At 46.9% G+C, this 17,015-nt stretch overlaps 1 protein-coding gene across 3 annotated transcripts; it reads right to left on the reverse strand.

Moving 5' to 3' along the window:
• Window positions 1–1,337: 1,337 nt before the first annotated feature.
• Gpr12 (G protein-coupled receptor 12) lies at window positions 1,338–4,015 on the reverse strand. 3 transcript variants are annotated; one of them, XM_041677644.1, is made up of 2 exons: window positions 3,872–4,015; window positions 1,338–2,836 (listed from the first exon to the last, which is right to left on the reverse strand). In XM_041677644.1, exon 2 carries the CDS (start codon window positions 2,746–2,748, stop codon window positions 2,221–2,223), a length of 528 nt encoding a protein of 175 aa, XP_041533578.1. In that variant the 5' UTR covers window positions 2,749–2,836; window positions 3,872–4,015; the 3' UTR covers window positions 1,338–2,220. The 3 variants fall into 3 exon arrangements, with proteins under 3 accessions (XP_041533578.1, XP_041533577.1, XP_041533579.1); XM_041677643.1 differs by having other exon boundaries at window positions 1,338–3,237; window positions 3,872–4,012; XM_041677645.1 differs by lacking the exon at window positions 3,872–4,015 and adding an exon at window positions 3,672–3,857.
• Between the last annotated feature and the right edge of the window lie 13,000 nt (window positions 4,016–17,015).

Consider the following 17,015-nt stretch of genomic DNA (forward strand, 5'->3'; position numbering starts at 1 on the left):
GAGCCCCCCACTCCAGCTCTGTAGCCTTGCTCTGTTTCTTCGCCTCTCTCTGCAGCTGCAGTTTTCTCACCACCAGCGTGTTTTCGCAGCCACCATGTCTTTAAAAAAGCTGCTAAGACACCACATGTGGGGCTGAGAACACACGTGGTCCAGGCGAACGTACTGCTGTCCTGTAATTCCTACCAGAGACACGCAAATGAGAGCTTCCATTTCCATGAAACATCGTCTGTCGCTTTAAGAACTCATTGTGAAGGTTCCCATGCCCATGTCTAAACTAACTTATTGGAGACATGGCTCAGTGGTTAAGAGCACCGGCTGCTCTTGCAGAAGACCCAGGTTCTTTCCCACCATCTACATGTGGCTCACAACCATCTGTAACTCCAGCTCCAGGCCAGCTGGATATTCCTGGCCTCTCTGGGCACCTGCACCCACTTGCGCGCACACGGATGCATACACATGCATCTACATGTAAGTAAAATAAATAAAATATTTAGGTAAATAAATAAACAGACTCCACCTGTTCATTCTACCAAGCCTATCCGATATTCCAAAGAGATGTTTTAAAGCTGTCATCTGGATTGGGCGTGAATACACAGTGCTGAAAATTCCTCCCCACGTCTTGACTCTTTCACCCCCTCACGTGCTTCTGCAAAGAGCCTCAAAGAGGAGTTGCAGATTCAGGTAGAGGATTTATCCTCACTTGTGAAGCTTGAGAAGCAGCTTTGGAGGATTGGCTTTGGCATGCAGGCTTTGTAGATTGGTCCTAAAACCACCATGGGCATACTGACTGGGACAAATCTTTGAGGATGACCTATTACAAATAATCCCCCTAAGGATACTGGTCTTGACGCACCATGCAGGAATTCTTACACTTCTGTAGAGACATAGCAATGAGCCCATTACAAACAGAGGGATGGTATCTGTGTCTGCATCTGCCTGCTCTCACGGAAAATGACATTCAGACCTTGTTGAGCGTTTCAAGTCCCTTCTTGTTATAATTTTCCAGCTATACCTTTGCTCTCTGAAAACAGGTAACAGAGCCCTTGTTGCATTCACAGAATCTTTTGGTGAAAATAAGTTAAACTTTCCACCAGCAAACACATGGTCATTGTTCTCGTGAGCCCGCAGGGCACAGATCACAGATGGCACACACCAGTCATGTTAGCTGGGCATTTCACAGACCTGGTCATTAAGACAGGAAACCACTTGCTTCAGATGCACTTTGCCCTACCAACAATATGAACAAGAAAAATTTGGCTTATAATACTTAATTCTACCCATTTTAAGCAGGAAAAACAATATATTCATAGACAAAGATGAAAGGTGATGTTTGTATATTTCTTAACAGCATCAGACTCGTTTATTTTTTTTCAGAATATATTAAAAATAAATACAATCTGCTTTCAATAGATACTATTAATGTTTTCTGAAAACCACCAGACTGAAGTTTTAAAAATTACAATGGCATATCTAGTCAGAGCTACCTCACATGTAATTCAAAATGTTTTCTTGAGACTCATTTTGAAAAGAATCTATTAAAACTGTATTGAAAAATGACTCTTTTAATTCTGGGTTTCACGTGGCAACGTTGCAATTAGTGGTCTAACTACCACAAGTAACCATGCATACCAAACTGTAACACAGAGAAACTGCAAGGAAATTCTCACGAGCAGCGGCTGTTTGGGGTTTTGTTATTTATAACTTACTACTGAGTTCATGTTCCTGAAAACAAGTCTTTCCAAACGTAATTATGTAAACTATTTTGGTCATTTGAAAAAGTTCATATCCTGTTAGATACATACAGAATGGAAGATCTACCTTGATTTTAAAAAAAGTCCAAAAAAAAGTAATCCCTTCTCCAGGTTCCTTAAAAACTCTGATTTATTTTCAAGTCTAGGTTAAAAATCCTGGGACTTGTGCATAATTTCATGGCCACATGGGGCCCCACTAGCACCCTCCAAACAAACAAAACTTGTTAAATAAAATATTTAAAAAATAATAATAAATGTAACTTCCGAACCAAGCAACATAATGCTGAGCAGAGACGTCATTTTTTTTTTTAACACTGGTGACATGATTTCCACTGTCTTCGCCTATCTGACTGATGTCATCACTTCTGCTTGTGAGAATCCAGTGCAAAGAATTGAAGCAGAGGAACGCAGTGGCCATCCTGGACAGTGGGGGTGCTTGGTAGAGCAGTGTCTTGCGGCTGGAAGGTTCCTACACGTCGCTGGGAGACCGTGCTCTCTGGGACAGCGTGGAAGGGATGCACCCGCAGCAAATGAGGCAGAGGGCTTTCTGGATCTCTTGGTTTCTGAAAGCATATATAACAGGGTTGATGATGGAATTGTAGGTGGCGGGCAGGAGAGTGGCATAGGTATAGATGGAGGGGTAGGTGTAATCCGCGATCAAGGAGTAGAGGGTGAAAGGCATCCAACAGGCCGCGAAGGTCCCCAGGATGAGAGCCAGGGTTGAAACCCCTTTCCGAGTAGTCACGTAGTGCGACGTGGCCAGGAAGTGGTGCTGCAGGGCTATCTGGTGGGCATGCCTCATCACAATCTTACAGATCTGGATGTAGAGCTGAAGCATCAGTGCAAACATGAAGAGGAAAGAGATGGAGAGGATCGCAGCGTTGTTCTTAGTGAGAGGTCTGACCACGCTGCAGGTGGACTCGTCCCTCAGGCAGTTCCAGCCCATGACAGGCAGCAGCCCCAGGCAGATGGAGGTCCCCCAGAGCATAACCAGCATGACATAGGTAAATGTGACGGTCCTCTCAGAGTGGTACGTCAGGGCATAATACAGCGAGAGGTAGCGGTCCACAGTGATAGCCAGCAAACTGCAGACAGAGGCAGAGAAAGAGGCGACAATGAGTCCAATTGTGACCAGCTTGGTGGCTTCTGACTGAAGCAGGTATGCAAAAATAAAATTGATGATGAGTCCCAGGCCAGCCAGCAAGTCTGCCAGAGCCAGGCTGCCTATCAGCAAGAACATGGGGGCTCGCAGGCTGGGGCTGTGGAAGATGATAAGGACCACAATGGCATTCTCACAGCAGATGAGGGTTCCTGAGCTGCACAAGACAATATCCCAAGGGTTGACAACGAGCTCAGGTTCTGACTCCGCCACAGGGCCCTGGGAGGGGACAGCGGCTGAGATGTTCTCCGGAGCACTGGCATCTATACAATCCCGAGGAAGCCCGCTTAAATTGACCTTCGGGTCTTCGTTCATTTTAACCCCTTCCTCTTCAACGGAAAGACAGGCTTTTTAATGTTTGGGTACGGTAGGATGCCAATCCAAGATCATGCAAAACACACAGAAACAGACAGACAGTCCTGGACTCAGATAACCAGTGTCAAAACTGCCACGAGCTTCAGGAATTAGAAACAAAAGCTGAAGTCTGCATGGATTAAACCCCACAACCGAACCGCCGTTTGTCATCTAGGAAAACAGGGGACAGGACTCCCGAGGCAGCACAAGCGCCCTCGCCAAAACGCTGAGAACCGATATTGTCTAATTGCATCTCGTATGCCAAAAAGCAACAACTGTTTGACATCTGGGCAGCTGAGAGCACCGCCCAGCAGCTACAAGTCTGCAGGAAGGTAGAATATTTTAAGGGCCTCGAACTCCCACCCTTCCCAAACATCCCCCACGAGCGTGCACACCCCCAAACACACCTCCGGACCCAAACAAAGAGGTGGGGGGTGTCCCAGCCTCTCCCCGTGTGCACGGCTCAGAGAGCAAGGGCCACAAAAGGTAGGTGTGTACCACCAAGGTGCCCGGACAGACAGACAGAGAGAAGGATGTGCATGCATTTGGCCGCTTCCCTAGCGGCGGGGATGCGCAGCCTGCGGGGCAGGGGTTCATCGGGGGTCACCTTGGCACGCCCAGGCCGAGGGGGGTTCCACCGGTGCTGCCGAAGAGCGCGGGCCACCCGCGTGGCACGTCCGCGGTGGCGCCCGCGGCAGGTGAGCGGCGGCGCTCGCGCCCGGCTCTCCGCCCTGCGCGCTCCCCGCCCGGCGCGTATCCGCGGGAACCCCAGGAGGCCGCGCGCGCCCCCACAGGTCGCTGCCGCGCGCCGGGCTGGAGCCCGCTACCGTGGACGCCCGCGCAGTTATGCGGAGACCCGCTCTGCACCCGCTCCTGGAGGAAAGCCTGGAGTCCTGCTTGGTTCCTGTGACTTTCCTGAGGAGTCCTAGCCACCAGGGCTCGGCCTCATCATGGTTTTCCCTAAACTACCGGATTTAGGACCAGAAGAATTGCAAAGGGCGATAGGGTTTTCGGGATGTGATGGAGGGATGCGCGATGAGCAGCTTGTGGCCGAGGAGCCTTCCAGTAGCAAGCTGCAGCTGGCTACTCTGTAAACTCGGTGTTATTGTTCCCTGGGGATGGTCACTTAACCGGATGGAAGCTACTGCTCCTTGGATCGCCGTTATCATCGCCCAGTTTACTTATTAAGCACGCCTGGAACTGTTTGCCAGTGGAAATCATTTAGGGCGTTCTTGCAAAAGCTTCCTGCAGGCACTGGCCCAAACCCAATATTCATTTAAGTACCAAAGTGACACTGTTAATTTATTATTTCCATTACCACATCCGTGGAGTCTAGGACTAAGATCCTGAAGGTTGTCTGCCTTACAAGGGTGGACCTGCGACTCTCATCCCGGAACGGGATCAAATCTTAAATTTAAACATGATCTCCAGCTTAAAGGTGGGAGATGTCACATTTCCGTGTGACCTAAATGTGCAGTGCAAAGGATCCTGAGGACCCTTCGTATAGGGCATCACCTGGTTCCTCTGCCTCCCCTGATTCTCACGGAAATTCCTGCTCCCAGCTTTAGCCCTTTCATCCCCTAAATTCTTTTATTCACATCCATCAGCTGCTGGCTCTGCAGGGTGGTTCCAGCTCTCCTGCCGCCAAGACCCTCCACTTCAAGTCCTCATCTCTCACCTGCGCTTCAGGTACCCGTCCCCTTCCCTCGGCCTCACCAAGGCCAAGGTGTGGCACTGTTCCATCTAGTCTGCTTCGGAACTCTCCCTGCACAGATTGATTCTGCCTTGGGCCGCAGTGGGGTTGTTTAGTTTGTGTTGTATCTCGTCGTGTCCCACAGAAGGCTCCCAGACTTTTTCTGGGTCCTATATTCTCTGCAGCAACACTTTCGAAATTTAACTTAGAAAGCATCAGTTCCCGGGAGGGGTCCCAGCATCAGTTCTCAATGCTGCTGCTGCTGCTGACATCACACTTTGAGAAGTGAGGTCCCCCTGTGGAGTTTAGTCATTTGTATAAGGACACATCAGGTGCCTGTTGTGCCAAGGACTGTATTAAAGCCTGCTTGGAGAAATTCAGTAAGATGTAGTCTTTGCACTCAAGGGCACAGCATAGTCCAGTGATCAGATAAAAATCAATAGCATCCCAGGTAGCAAGTGCTGCAGTAAAGGGCTTCCCATCTCTCCTTTAATCTCTGCATGATGAGCAGAAATGGGATAAGCAAAGCAATGTGGAGTTGGAGAGGTGGCTCAGTGGTTAAGGGCACTGGCTGCTCTTGCAGAGGACCAGGGTTCAGTTCTAGACATGTATAAGGTGCCCCATAACCATCTGTAACTCCAGTTCCAGGGAATGTGGCACCCTCTTCTGGCCTCCTTGAGCATCACATGCCCAAGGTACACATTCTACTTGTAGATGAGCACTTGTAAAATAAACACCTTTTTTATTTTTAAAAATGGAAAATGGTGCTGGATGGTGGTGGTACATGCCATCACTCGAGAGACAGAGGCAGGAGGCTCTCTGTGAATTTGAGGCCAGTCTGGTCTATAAGAGCTAGTTCCAGGACAGGCTCCAAAGCTACAGAGAAACACTGTCTTGAAAAATCAAAAATAAATAAATAAATAAATAGGTAGATAAATAAACAATTGCATATTGTATCAAAAAAGCAGTTTAAAAAAAGACAGATGAAGCCACTGGGACAAATTTCAGGAGCCTCCCATTGTTTGTGCAGTTCGGGATAAGTGAATTTATAGGACAATATCAACAACCTAGACTTTGACCACGCTTGCTCAATTTACTCAGCAGTAGAGTTTGCCTACACGTGTCCCAGAGCTAAGGATCAAACCTGAAACCACAACCTCTCACTGCTGTGAGAGTGTCCTGCCCCTGAGCTGTTCCTTGGACCTGGAATTCACACTCTGTGGCATGTTTGGGAAACATGGACAAGGAACCAAGTGCACAGTGCCGGGTGATCTAGCAGAGGTATGCAGGGTCTCGTGAGGAAACCCGAGAAGAATGGAAGAGGGGAAATCAAGTAGACACACACCTGGAGCTGAGTCCTGTCATGTGGAGGAGCCTGGGAGCTGAGAGCTGGCAGCTGTGTTTGCTCAGTGACTCCAGGTGACTGGTATCAGCTGACTCCCTGTCATCCCCCCCCCCACCATTTAAAAAATTTGTTTTATTGTCTCAAAGAACTTTCAGATAAATAAAAACATCCCGCCCCCAGACTAACCAGACTCTAAGTCACACGACTAAGAGAGCATCTATACTGTTAGAAATTGCATTCAGAATGGGGACTGTGGAGCTTCAAAGGGAGTTTCACACTTTCAGCATTGAATGGTTTTATGCACTTATCCACCGGCAGGCAAAAAGCCCACGAAGAATTAGAACTAGAGAAACAATTCACTTTACATCCTCTTTCGTCACTTCCATTCATGGCATGAAGTCCTTTCTTGTCCCCTTATATTTAGCTTTTCTAAATGTACATATATTTAACACAGTCTAAATATTATATGTGGTACGGTATAAGACAAAGAAGAGAGGACTCCTCACCCCTTGAATGACTGTTGTAACTTTACTTCAAATTTCCTATTCGTTGGTGTGCTTAAGACTTTCGTTGCCACAAAGCAGAAATCCAGTTCAAACTAGATTAACGCATTTTACTGTCTGACTGAGAAGACTCTGGAGTAACTCACGGGAAAGAAGTTGAAGCTACAGGAAGCATTTCCCTGGCATTGGGCAGTCAGTTCCTCGCTGGTTTAGTTCTGCTTCTCTTTGCTTCTCTGCTTGCCAGTATCTTGCTTTTCAACCTCAGGAAAAGGATGCAGGGGGGCAGGGGGATCAGGGGTTCAAGGTCATCTTTGGTTTATCAATTAAGATTTCTATTGCTATAACAAAACACCATAACCATGGTGGTTTATTAAAAAAAAAAAAAGCATTCCATTAGGATTACAGTTCCAGAGGGTTAGAGTCCATGATGGTGGGGCTGAAAGCTCACACCTCTCACAAAACAGCTAGCAGGGAGCAGAGCACTGGGGTGGCAAGAGCCCACCCCTAGCGGCAGGTTTTTCTCAACTAGGCCACACCTCCTAATCCATCCCTGACAGTTTACCAGTGGGGGTGGGGGTGGGGTGGGGGGAACCAAGTATTCAAGCATTTGAGCCTATTATGGGTCTCATTGTCCTTCAAACCACAGCTTGGCTGGGCTACGAGAGAGAGAGAGAGAGAGAGAGAGAGAGAGAGAGAGAGAGAGAGAGAGAGAGAATATGAATTTGTAAAGGTGTGGTTCCCCCAGAGTGGCATTATTGGTGGGTAGGGTAACCTGCAGGAGGGAGGGCCTTGTAGGAGATGCTTAGGCTGTTAGGCTCTGTCCTCTGCCTTTGCTTCTCCTCACGCATTCTCTGTAATGTGCTAGCACACCTCAGGCTCAAGTCAATGGGGCCAAATAAACACGCTCTTAAGCTTCCAAAACTGCAGCCCCACGTCAACCTCTTTTCTTTGTAACTTGATTGTCTTGGGTAGGTTGTTATCAGGACAAAAAGTTGACTAATAGAATGCCCCCAAACTTCCCCAAATGGGCACTTTCCCGGAGGAGTGGAGAGGTGGAGACCTGTGGGTGCCCTCTATAACTTGGGATGGATGGGCCGATTGGAGAGTTTTGCAGAGCCTTCCGTAATGAGGGTCAGAAGAGACCTGCCTGTGACTCTGTCTCCTTGGTTAATTCTCCATGCGTTATAGGACACTGTTAGTGACGTGTGTGTGTGTGACATTTATAGACTCTTCAATATTTAGCTTCTGACCGCTTACTAAGAAATTTTAAATCTTCCAGTTTGGTTAGAGCCTACATCCAAACTCCCATACCATATGTGTGGAGGGTTCTGGTGTCTGCTTTAACCAGCGTGATATTGATTTTCACATGACGAGGCAGTCAGGAGCCCTCCTGTGAAGCTTGGTGTTTGCCACCTAGCCTGACACTGTGCTTCCGCAGCCGAGCGGACCTCCCAGGAGACCCGTCCTTAAGGCACCTGGAAAGCAGCTGCCAGCTCTCTCTTTCCTTGTGTCCTACGTTTAACAGCACCCAGTGGCCTACTCTGAGTGGTTTGAGGAAAGCAGATATTGTGAGCCCAGAAATGCCCTTTCCTCTGAGGTTGGTAAATGCTGGCGCCTTGGTGTTAACTGTGACTTTTTTTTTTTTTTTTTTACTTTGCAATCAGCGGCAGCTTGACATGGGGAAACAGAGCGTTTTATGGATGCGATGTTTGTCTTATACTAGGGTACTTCAGAAGCCAACCATACTGGATATGTTTCAGCCAAAGTGTGTGTTAGCATGGCCTGCCACACTTCCCATCCTGGCTTGAGGTGCTGACAAATGAAGCAGGAGCAGGAAGAGGTGGGGCAGTGAATGCATTATCCCTTGTATTTAATTCCTTCAGCAATGCAAAGAAGCCTGGCATATTAAATTTACGCTTCTGCGGAGTGCACCTGGAAGAGCTCCAGCTGTGTTCTTGCCAACAGTGAAGGAAGGTGTGTGTGGGGGGGCTGTGTGTGTGTGTGTGTGTGTGTGTGTGTGTGTGTGTTTCTTCGAGACAGGGTTTCTCTGTAGCTTTGGAGCCTGTCCTGGAGAGGACTGTTGCATGCCTTGCGTGGCAAGAAGAATGGCCCAGTTTAATGGTAGATTATTTCCCATGTGTGTTTCTGTCCACATGTGAGACTTACACATGTCTGAGTTTACACTGATCACATAACATTTATGACACCAGGAACATGGGGTTCATACGCTACTGCATTTTACTGTCAGTAAAGTAACAGCCAAGGAAAGGAGACACTAACATGGACTCTCCAAACTATCATTTTGCTGAATATGCTCATTTAGACCAGCCTGTGTCTGGAGATTTTTATGATCACTTTGCAGTAAAAATTAATTTTAAAAACGATTATATTTGTTTTATATGAATGGATATTTTGCCTATATGTTTATTTGTGCACCATGTGCCCGCCTGGTTCCACCCAGAGGAGGGAATCAGACCCCCCTTGGAGCAGGGTTTACAGGTGGTACCGAGCTTCCCTGTGGGTTCTGGGACTCAAATCCAGGTCTTCTGCAGGAGCAGCAAGTGTTCCTAACTGCTAAGCCATCTTTCTAGCCTCCTAAGGTAAATGTTTTTATAATCATAAGCATACATAAGCACGCAGAGACCTCAGGTAAGAAAGAGGAGGATGCATTGAGTTAAACACATCTGGTTCCACGAAAACTTGTGGCATTGCTGATTTTTCTTATGTCCCTCATCAGAGAGAAAATGCCATGTCTCCTGAGAGCTGCTGCTGAATGTGCCTGTGTGGTGTGGACTTTGTATATATTCAAAGGACTCACAGAAGAATTTCTTGTAGTTGAATCAGTGGGGAAAGTGTTCAGGAGATTTCAGATTCCAAGCAGCTTTTCTCTAAGCAATTCGAGGGTGTCAGGCACCTTCCAGGCTAGTGGCTGTGTCGATGGAACACCCACTGTGCACTGGGCATTTCCTGGGAATAAGAGCACACACATGCTGTCGACAGCACACAGACTGCAGTCGCCTATTATTAATAGGAGGGGGATATTAATTCATCCTTAGTAGCGGCTCACTTTGGAGCCTGATTTCAGGCCTTATATACCCTCAAACATTAGTTCTGCCAGCATGGTGAATGCCTCATGTTTGAGGAGTTGACTCATGTGAACCCAGTTTCTGTATAATATTTATGCTCTCGGGAGCCAGGCATGAACAGATTCACATGGCCTTGAGCAAGTGGGCAACTCACCTTGTTATCTGTAAAATGAGAATGCTCACAGCACCAGCCACCGGGGCTGTACCCATAGCACATACACCCTGCCTGGCACACAGCTGAGACTCTTACAGTGACAGCTGCCGCTCCAAGCCTGTGCTGCCTCCCCCCACTGCCCTCGTACAAGAGGAAACGAGAGTTCCACTCTTCAGTTGCACTGACCAAATACTTTGGGCAAAGGAAACACCCAAATCTGGAGGAAATGATCAACTTTACCTTCAAAGAATATCCAGAATCCTAATTTGCCCAAACACTGAAGCTACCGACGTATCCTTCAGTGGGGAGATGGGAAAATAAGTCATAGCATGTACAGGCAGTAGAATATTATTGAGTGGAATAAGAAATGAACCATGAAAGCACAAATAAGTACATGAGAATCTTACATGAAGTCAATCTAAAAAGGCCCCATAGTATGCTACTGTTGTGAATCGTAATGTAAACATTTGTGTTTTCCAGTGGTCTCAGGTGACACTCGTGAAAGGGTCATTCCACTCTCGACTATGGGATTCCAACTATTTAGCATTCAGGAAAAGTCCAAACTGTAGCGGGAATGTGATAAAATGACAGATGGCTTCCCGGGGCAAGGAAGGTGGCAAGCAGAGGATTCTAGCGCAGTGGCATCCTAACAGCGGACATGTGTGGGGTGCATTGCTCCAAACTCCCTGAGCTTTGAGCTGTGAACTCAGAGTGATAAACCTGTCAAGGAAAGTTCATCAAGTATAGCAAGCGCACCACTCCGGTGGCAGACAGTGACAGTCTGGGAGGCTGTGCAAGCCTTGGTGAAGGGGGGCTGATGGGAACGCTTTGTACCCTTCTGCTCAACTGTTGCTGCGAATCTGAAATTGCTCTAAAATTAGCCTATTAAATAAAGACTAACAGAGTAGGAAATAAATTCAAACAATCAACTACTAAATGCTCAAATACAAATATTAGCAAGAAACATATTAAAAAAAAAGAAATGAAAACACTGCTTCCAGATTCCCCTACCTCTCAGGATGTCCACTCTGTCATCTTGGTCCAAATCTCTCTCTCTCTCTCTCTCTCTCTCTCTCTCTCTCTCTCTCTCACACACACACACACACACACACACACACACACACACAGAGAGAGAGAGAGAGAGAGAGAGAGAGAGAGGGGAAGAGCCTGCTCTGCTCACCTAGCTCACTCCATGGACTTCCCTGCTGGCTCCCTCCTACTGTCCAGCTTATTCTTCTTGTATATAAACCACATGATTTCTATTGGCCAAAGCCCCTTGATAGGGTCCCAATCCCCACACAGGAAAGCCCAATTCCTTGTACCTTCTTAGGCAATCTGTGTCCCTGATTCTCCATCTCCCCTTACCCTGTATCCCACTTGGAGTCGGCCCTTACCCTGGTTGTCTCTTCTAAAAGAGCACCTATGCTTGACCATGACTGGCACCTGCCTTCCTCTGGGCTTTCTCCGATAGTCTGTTTTCTCCTAGGGCAGCGGTTCTCAACCTATGGGTAGCGACCCCTCTTGGGGGGGGTGGGGTGGAATGACCCTTTCACAGGCATCACCTAAGACCATTGGAAACCACAGATATTTACATAATGATTCATAGTAGTAGAGAAATTACAGCTAGGAAGTAGCAATGTAATAATTTTATGGTTGGGGGTCACCACAGCATGAGGAACTGTTTTAAAGGGAAGGTTGAGAACCACTGCCCTAGGGAGTCTTATCATCACTGCTAGCGTGTCCCCAACACACAAACCTTGTCTCCACTCTGCCCTTCTCCATAGCTCTCGCTAGCACTCATTCGGTTTTGTCTTCCTGCCTACCAGCCCAACAAACGCAGGAGCCCGACTTTCACTCCAAAGCCCGAGACACTGGCTTCTGTAGAGAAGACAGCTGAGCTGTTTGCAGCGTGCTTCTCAGCAGAACCAGGATTTCAGGGAACCTGGTACTTCCAGTGTCTGGTGGTCATGAGAGGCTGCTCCTGACCCCACTGAACTTCAGCAGGTGCCTGAGGACTCCGTGTCAGAGTTAGCCATGGTGTTGGCAGCACCTGGTTTGAAGCAACCCTTCTCACTTCAGCCTTCTGTCTTCTTCAAGTAACATGTCTTGATGCAGGAGGAGCCGATACAGTAACATTATTCCATGAAGTGCGTATGTCTTAAAACTCTTTGTCACTCAAACATGTTGAGCCAGATGGAGTGACAAAAGCCCCAAAGAGCTCAACCCCTGCCTCCCCGAGCCCGTGAGCTGGTGAGGGACAGAGTGAAATGGTAGAAATCACAGTGGGGCAGTCTATGTGTGGTCCGCATCATATTATCTGCTTCTGGATCCTGGGGCCTTAATGACGGATAAAGAGAAGAATTAATACCTGTGATGGCAGAATTTTTACCTGCTGACTCAGAGATGCTGACAATGCGGCCACCATTTAATAGGGGGGAGTTCCACCTTCCCAGACCCAGTGTGGGGGTTTGAATAACAATGACCCCACAAGCTCACATAGTTGCATGCTTGGTCCCCAGTTGATGAGCTGTTTGGAAGGCCTTGTTGGAGTGGATTTATCACTGGATGAGATGTGTCACTAGCAGTGGGCTTTGAGTTTTCTATAGCCCACACCAGGCCCAATCTCTCTGTCTCCCTGTCTCTTTCTCTCTGACTTTCTCTGTGTCTGTCTTTCTGTCTGTCTGTCTGTCAATCTGTCTATCTGGCTGTTTGTCTGACAGTCGTGGTGTGTGTGTGTGTGTGTGTGTGTGTGTGAGAGAGAGAGAGAGAGAGAGAGAGAGAGAGAGAGAGAGAGAAAGAGAGAGAGAGTCTGTCTGTCTGTCTCCCCCACCCCAGCCTCTGTGGATCAGGATGTAACACTCTCAGCTACTACTCCAGTACCATGCCTGCCTGTGTGCCTCCATGCTCCCCTCCATAATAATGGACTAAGTCTCTGAAACTGTAAGCCAGCCCCCGCTACACGCTTCCTGTTATAAGAGTTGCCTTGTTCATGGTGTCTCTTCACAGCAATGGAACACTGATTAAGACACCCGGTTTGTTAGAATTCCAATCAGCAGCCTCGATGGTCACTAAAAATGCCTTCTCAATTCTCCTTGAGATGAATCAGATTAAATGATGTTGAAATAATGGCTTCAGTTCAATGTTGGCTCTCACACATCTGTATCCCAACTCATTAAAAGTCTTATTTATGAGCTAATCATCTCCTATTAGAATTAAATGGCATAAAACTTGAGTTAGCTCAATTGAATTCACAGCCTTCCCTAATCTATTTATCTGGTTCTCAGAGAAGTCCCGAGGGGCCCATCTCGGTCTCATTAGATAAGACACATTCAGCATCAGACTCCCATCCACAGCTGTAAAGTGACCACAGGTATGGAGCAAGTGATGGCCCCAGGCTCTCACCCTGCATCTGTGAACTGAGAAAGAGATGCATGGGGGGGGCGGGGGCACCAGCTTCACAAGATGTAATTTAAGATGAAATTAATGGATGCAGGACTGGGGCGATAGCTCAGCTGATGAAGTGCTTGCCACTGGAGCAAGACGACCTAAATTCACTGGCTGCCCCCTAGGGAGGGATGCCAAGACCTTATTGCTGAGGACACCACACAGTCTGGTTACAGAGTGTAGAGAACTCACATTCCAGCAGGAAACCCCCTCTCTGCTGGCTGCATTTATAGTGGTGGAAGCTATGTAGGTTGCTTTAGGCTATGTCACAGGCTAGGATGAGTTCCACAGGACTTTGTGTGGGTGTACTAAGTGGGACCAATACCTGTGAGGACCTGGAGAGGCACCCCTGACCAGAGAAGAGGCCAGCTGAGAGCTGGTAGTTTCAAAGCCTCTGCCACTCCCTGAGAAGTTCTGGGGTGGTTTGGGATCACCCTAAACTGAGATGAGAAGAAAGGGGCTTGGCAACCCATTTCCTATCCACCATCTTCTGGATGTGTGCCCCCTACCCCATCCCTGGAGAAGGAACCCAGAGAGGGACTTAAGTAGGAACTACTGGTGGCCCACAGCTGGAACAGCTGGCTGGGTACATCCTGCCCCAGAGGGTACGTGCTTTCAGAAAGGTGAGCTTTCAAGAAGGCTGACATGCTACCATGTCCACTCGCATATTCCCAGAGCCTGGGACAGGTGCTTTGTGCTACTCAATCAAAGACAGTTTATACTGCAGTTAATTAGATCATTTTCAGAAGTAAGGCAGGTGGGCTTGAGATGCAAACTCTCACTGGGCTATTGCCGTACTTTTAAGGAATGGAACATAAAAAAGAACAGAAAATTTGAGATATACATACACATTAACTTATTTTGAGACGGTATCTCACCATGTGTATTCACCAGTGAAGACCAGTGAAGACTGCTCAGACATGGGTTTAAGCCAATAGAAAGTCTTTATTAGCTGGTCCGTGACTACACTGGGTGTTCAGGATCCCAGTGTAGCCCGAACCTTTCTCAGCATGAGCTTTTAAGCACATGTTCTGGGTTGACATATTTCAATTAACAAGAATGGTAGCAGAACCAGAAGCAGAACTAAAGAGATTTAAAAGCAAGGTTAGCACATTTAGAGACGTTTCCAGAACTGTATGGACTTTGATGGATCATGTGTTTATTTTCATTTTTGGCAGGTAGTACTGTCTATGTGCTGAGTTTTACAGCCTGAATGGAACTTCCATCATGGAGTCAGTTGTGCTAAGATCTGGGGGTCTGTTACATGTAGCCCTGGCTGGGATGGAGCTTGCTTTGTAAACCAGGCTGGACTCAAACCCAAAAAGATCTGCCTGCCTCTGCCTCCCAAGTGCTGGGATTAAAGGTATCCACCACCACCACTCTGTGTGTGTATGTGTGTGTGTATACACACAAAATTTTAATGTATTTAAATTGTACTTTAACACATGAAACATAAAATTGTACATATTTGTAGTGCTCCATATGATCTTTCAATATGTCTAACTAGGGTAAACTCATCTACTAAAATATTTTAAATTTCTATGTTAAAACATTCAAAATCTCTCTTGAAACATTATATATATATATATATATATATATATATATATGCACTTTTTGAGACAAGGTCTTACTCTGTGACTCTGGCTAGCCTAAAGCTCACTATGTAGACCAGGTTGGCCTTGAACTCACACAGATCCACTTCCCTGTGCCTCGTGAGTACGGATTAAAGATAAAGACTATGTATACAGCCACTTCTTGTTAAAGATACATGTTTTTCATTTCTAAAAAGTTATGATTTTATCTTATGTATATGAGTGTTTGCCTGCATGAATGTTGACATTCTACTTGAATGCCTGGTACCCACAGAGGCTGAAAGATAGCATCCTATCCCCTGGGACTGGAATTGCAGTTGGTTGTGAGGCATCACGTAAGTGCAGAGAACTGAACCTGGTTCCTCTTCAAGAGCAGTGAGAGCCCTTAACTGATGAGCCATCTCTCCAGTCCCTGAAGATGCGTTTTTAATGACAGTATTTTGATAGTTTTTGTTATTCTCAAAGATTTTGTGTAAGGGATTGCACTGTCTTAGGACAGTGGCTCTCACCCAGATGCCCAGGGCCACAGACCCTAATTTTTTTGTACTGGGGTACAGCTGAAATTGAGAATCTCCACAGTCAAAGCTGGCAGGGTTGTGGTGACTTGCTTTGATACAGCCGGGATGTATCTGGCAAATGGTTTCCCACACTGCAAGGCATCATGACTTGCCTCCCACACTGCGGAAGCAGGCGCTGTGACAAGCATCATCCATGGGACTGAGAAACCAGTGCACGTGGCCCGTGGAGATAAATTTGGTCACCATGAAACAGCCATTTGGCAACATCTGTGAGCAAAGTTTATTTGACATGGTGTCTGCTTTTATTTATCAACAAGACAGAAGAGAAAGCATCCACATAAGAAACCCATTGCGCCTACTTCTCTGAAAGATTCCATGCCCTGCTTTCCCGAGCTGAGACTCGCTCGTCTCCCCTCTGTCAAAGTTGTCAGAAGGTTCACACGTGAAAACGACGGTGCCAGAATGGACAGAAGGTTTACTTAGCTGAGGTAATGGATTCCTTTTTTCTTCCTATCTGGGCTTCTCAGCTTAAGTTATGCTCTGATGTTTCATTGTTATGTTCTATTGTTAGAACTTAGAACACTCTTGAAAGCTACAAGTCAAAAAGTCACTCTTCCTACGTGGGAATTTGGTGGCTGAAATAGACACAGCATAAAATTTCCCACTGTGGCATTTTTGTTTTATGCCTGTGCGTGTTTGTTGAGGGAGGGGGCAAGCATGCGCACGTGTGTAGGAGTGCATGTATGGGGGTCAGAGGTCAAGCTTGGGTACATTTCATCAGATGTTGTGCACTTTTTTCCTTTGAGGCGGGGCCTCTCACTTTACCTCGAACTCACCTATCAGGAGAGGCTGGGTAGATAGGAAACTCCAGAGACCCACTTGTCTCTGCCTCCCAGCACCAAGATCTCAAGCAGATGGTACTAAATCCAGCATTTTTTAAAGTGAGTGACAGGGTTGGACTTGGGTCCTCAGGTTTGCACAGTAGACACTTTACCAGCTCCTGTGATGGGTGGTTCAGGCTGGCGAGCAACTGTGTCCATCACCACCTCCAAAGCCCTTTCACCTTTCCAAATTGCAATGCCATGCTCATTTACCCAGAAGCCCGCACTTCCTCCTTCCTCATTCTCAGGCCTCCTGCAACCAGCAGTCTCCATCTGCTCTTTGAATTTGGCTGCTATAGCACCCTCCTATAAAGGTCACAAGACAGAAGCTGTCCTTTTGTGCTTGTGTATTTCATTTAGCTTGATGTCCTTTACAGACTGTGTCGATTCTTTACTTTTTATGAGTCAATATATATCACCTACACATATATAACACATTTATTGTGTTTAAACTTTCTAATTTTTTATTTCATTTTATGTGTACGGATGTTTTGCCTTCATATATGTATGTTCCCCATGTACACCTCTAATACAC

The sequence above is a fragment of the Microtus oregoni genome, unplaced genomic scaffold (assembly GCF_018167655.1).
Source record: "Microtus oregoni isolate MIOR12 unplaced genomic scaffold, Mior012 000029F_ref0000214, whole genome shotgun sequence".
NCBI classification, from domain to species: domain Eukaryota; kingdom Metazoa; phylum Chordata; class Mammalia; order Rodentia; family Cricetidae; genus Microtus; species Microtus oregoni.

Bases quoted from the DNA above. Each gene is read 5' to 3' on its own strand.
- Gpr12 (XM_041677643.1), bottom strand. From the start codon at position 3,225: ATGAACGAAGACCCGAAGGTCAATTTAAGCGGGCTTCCTCGGGATTGT.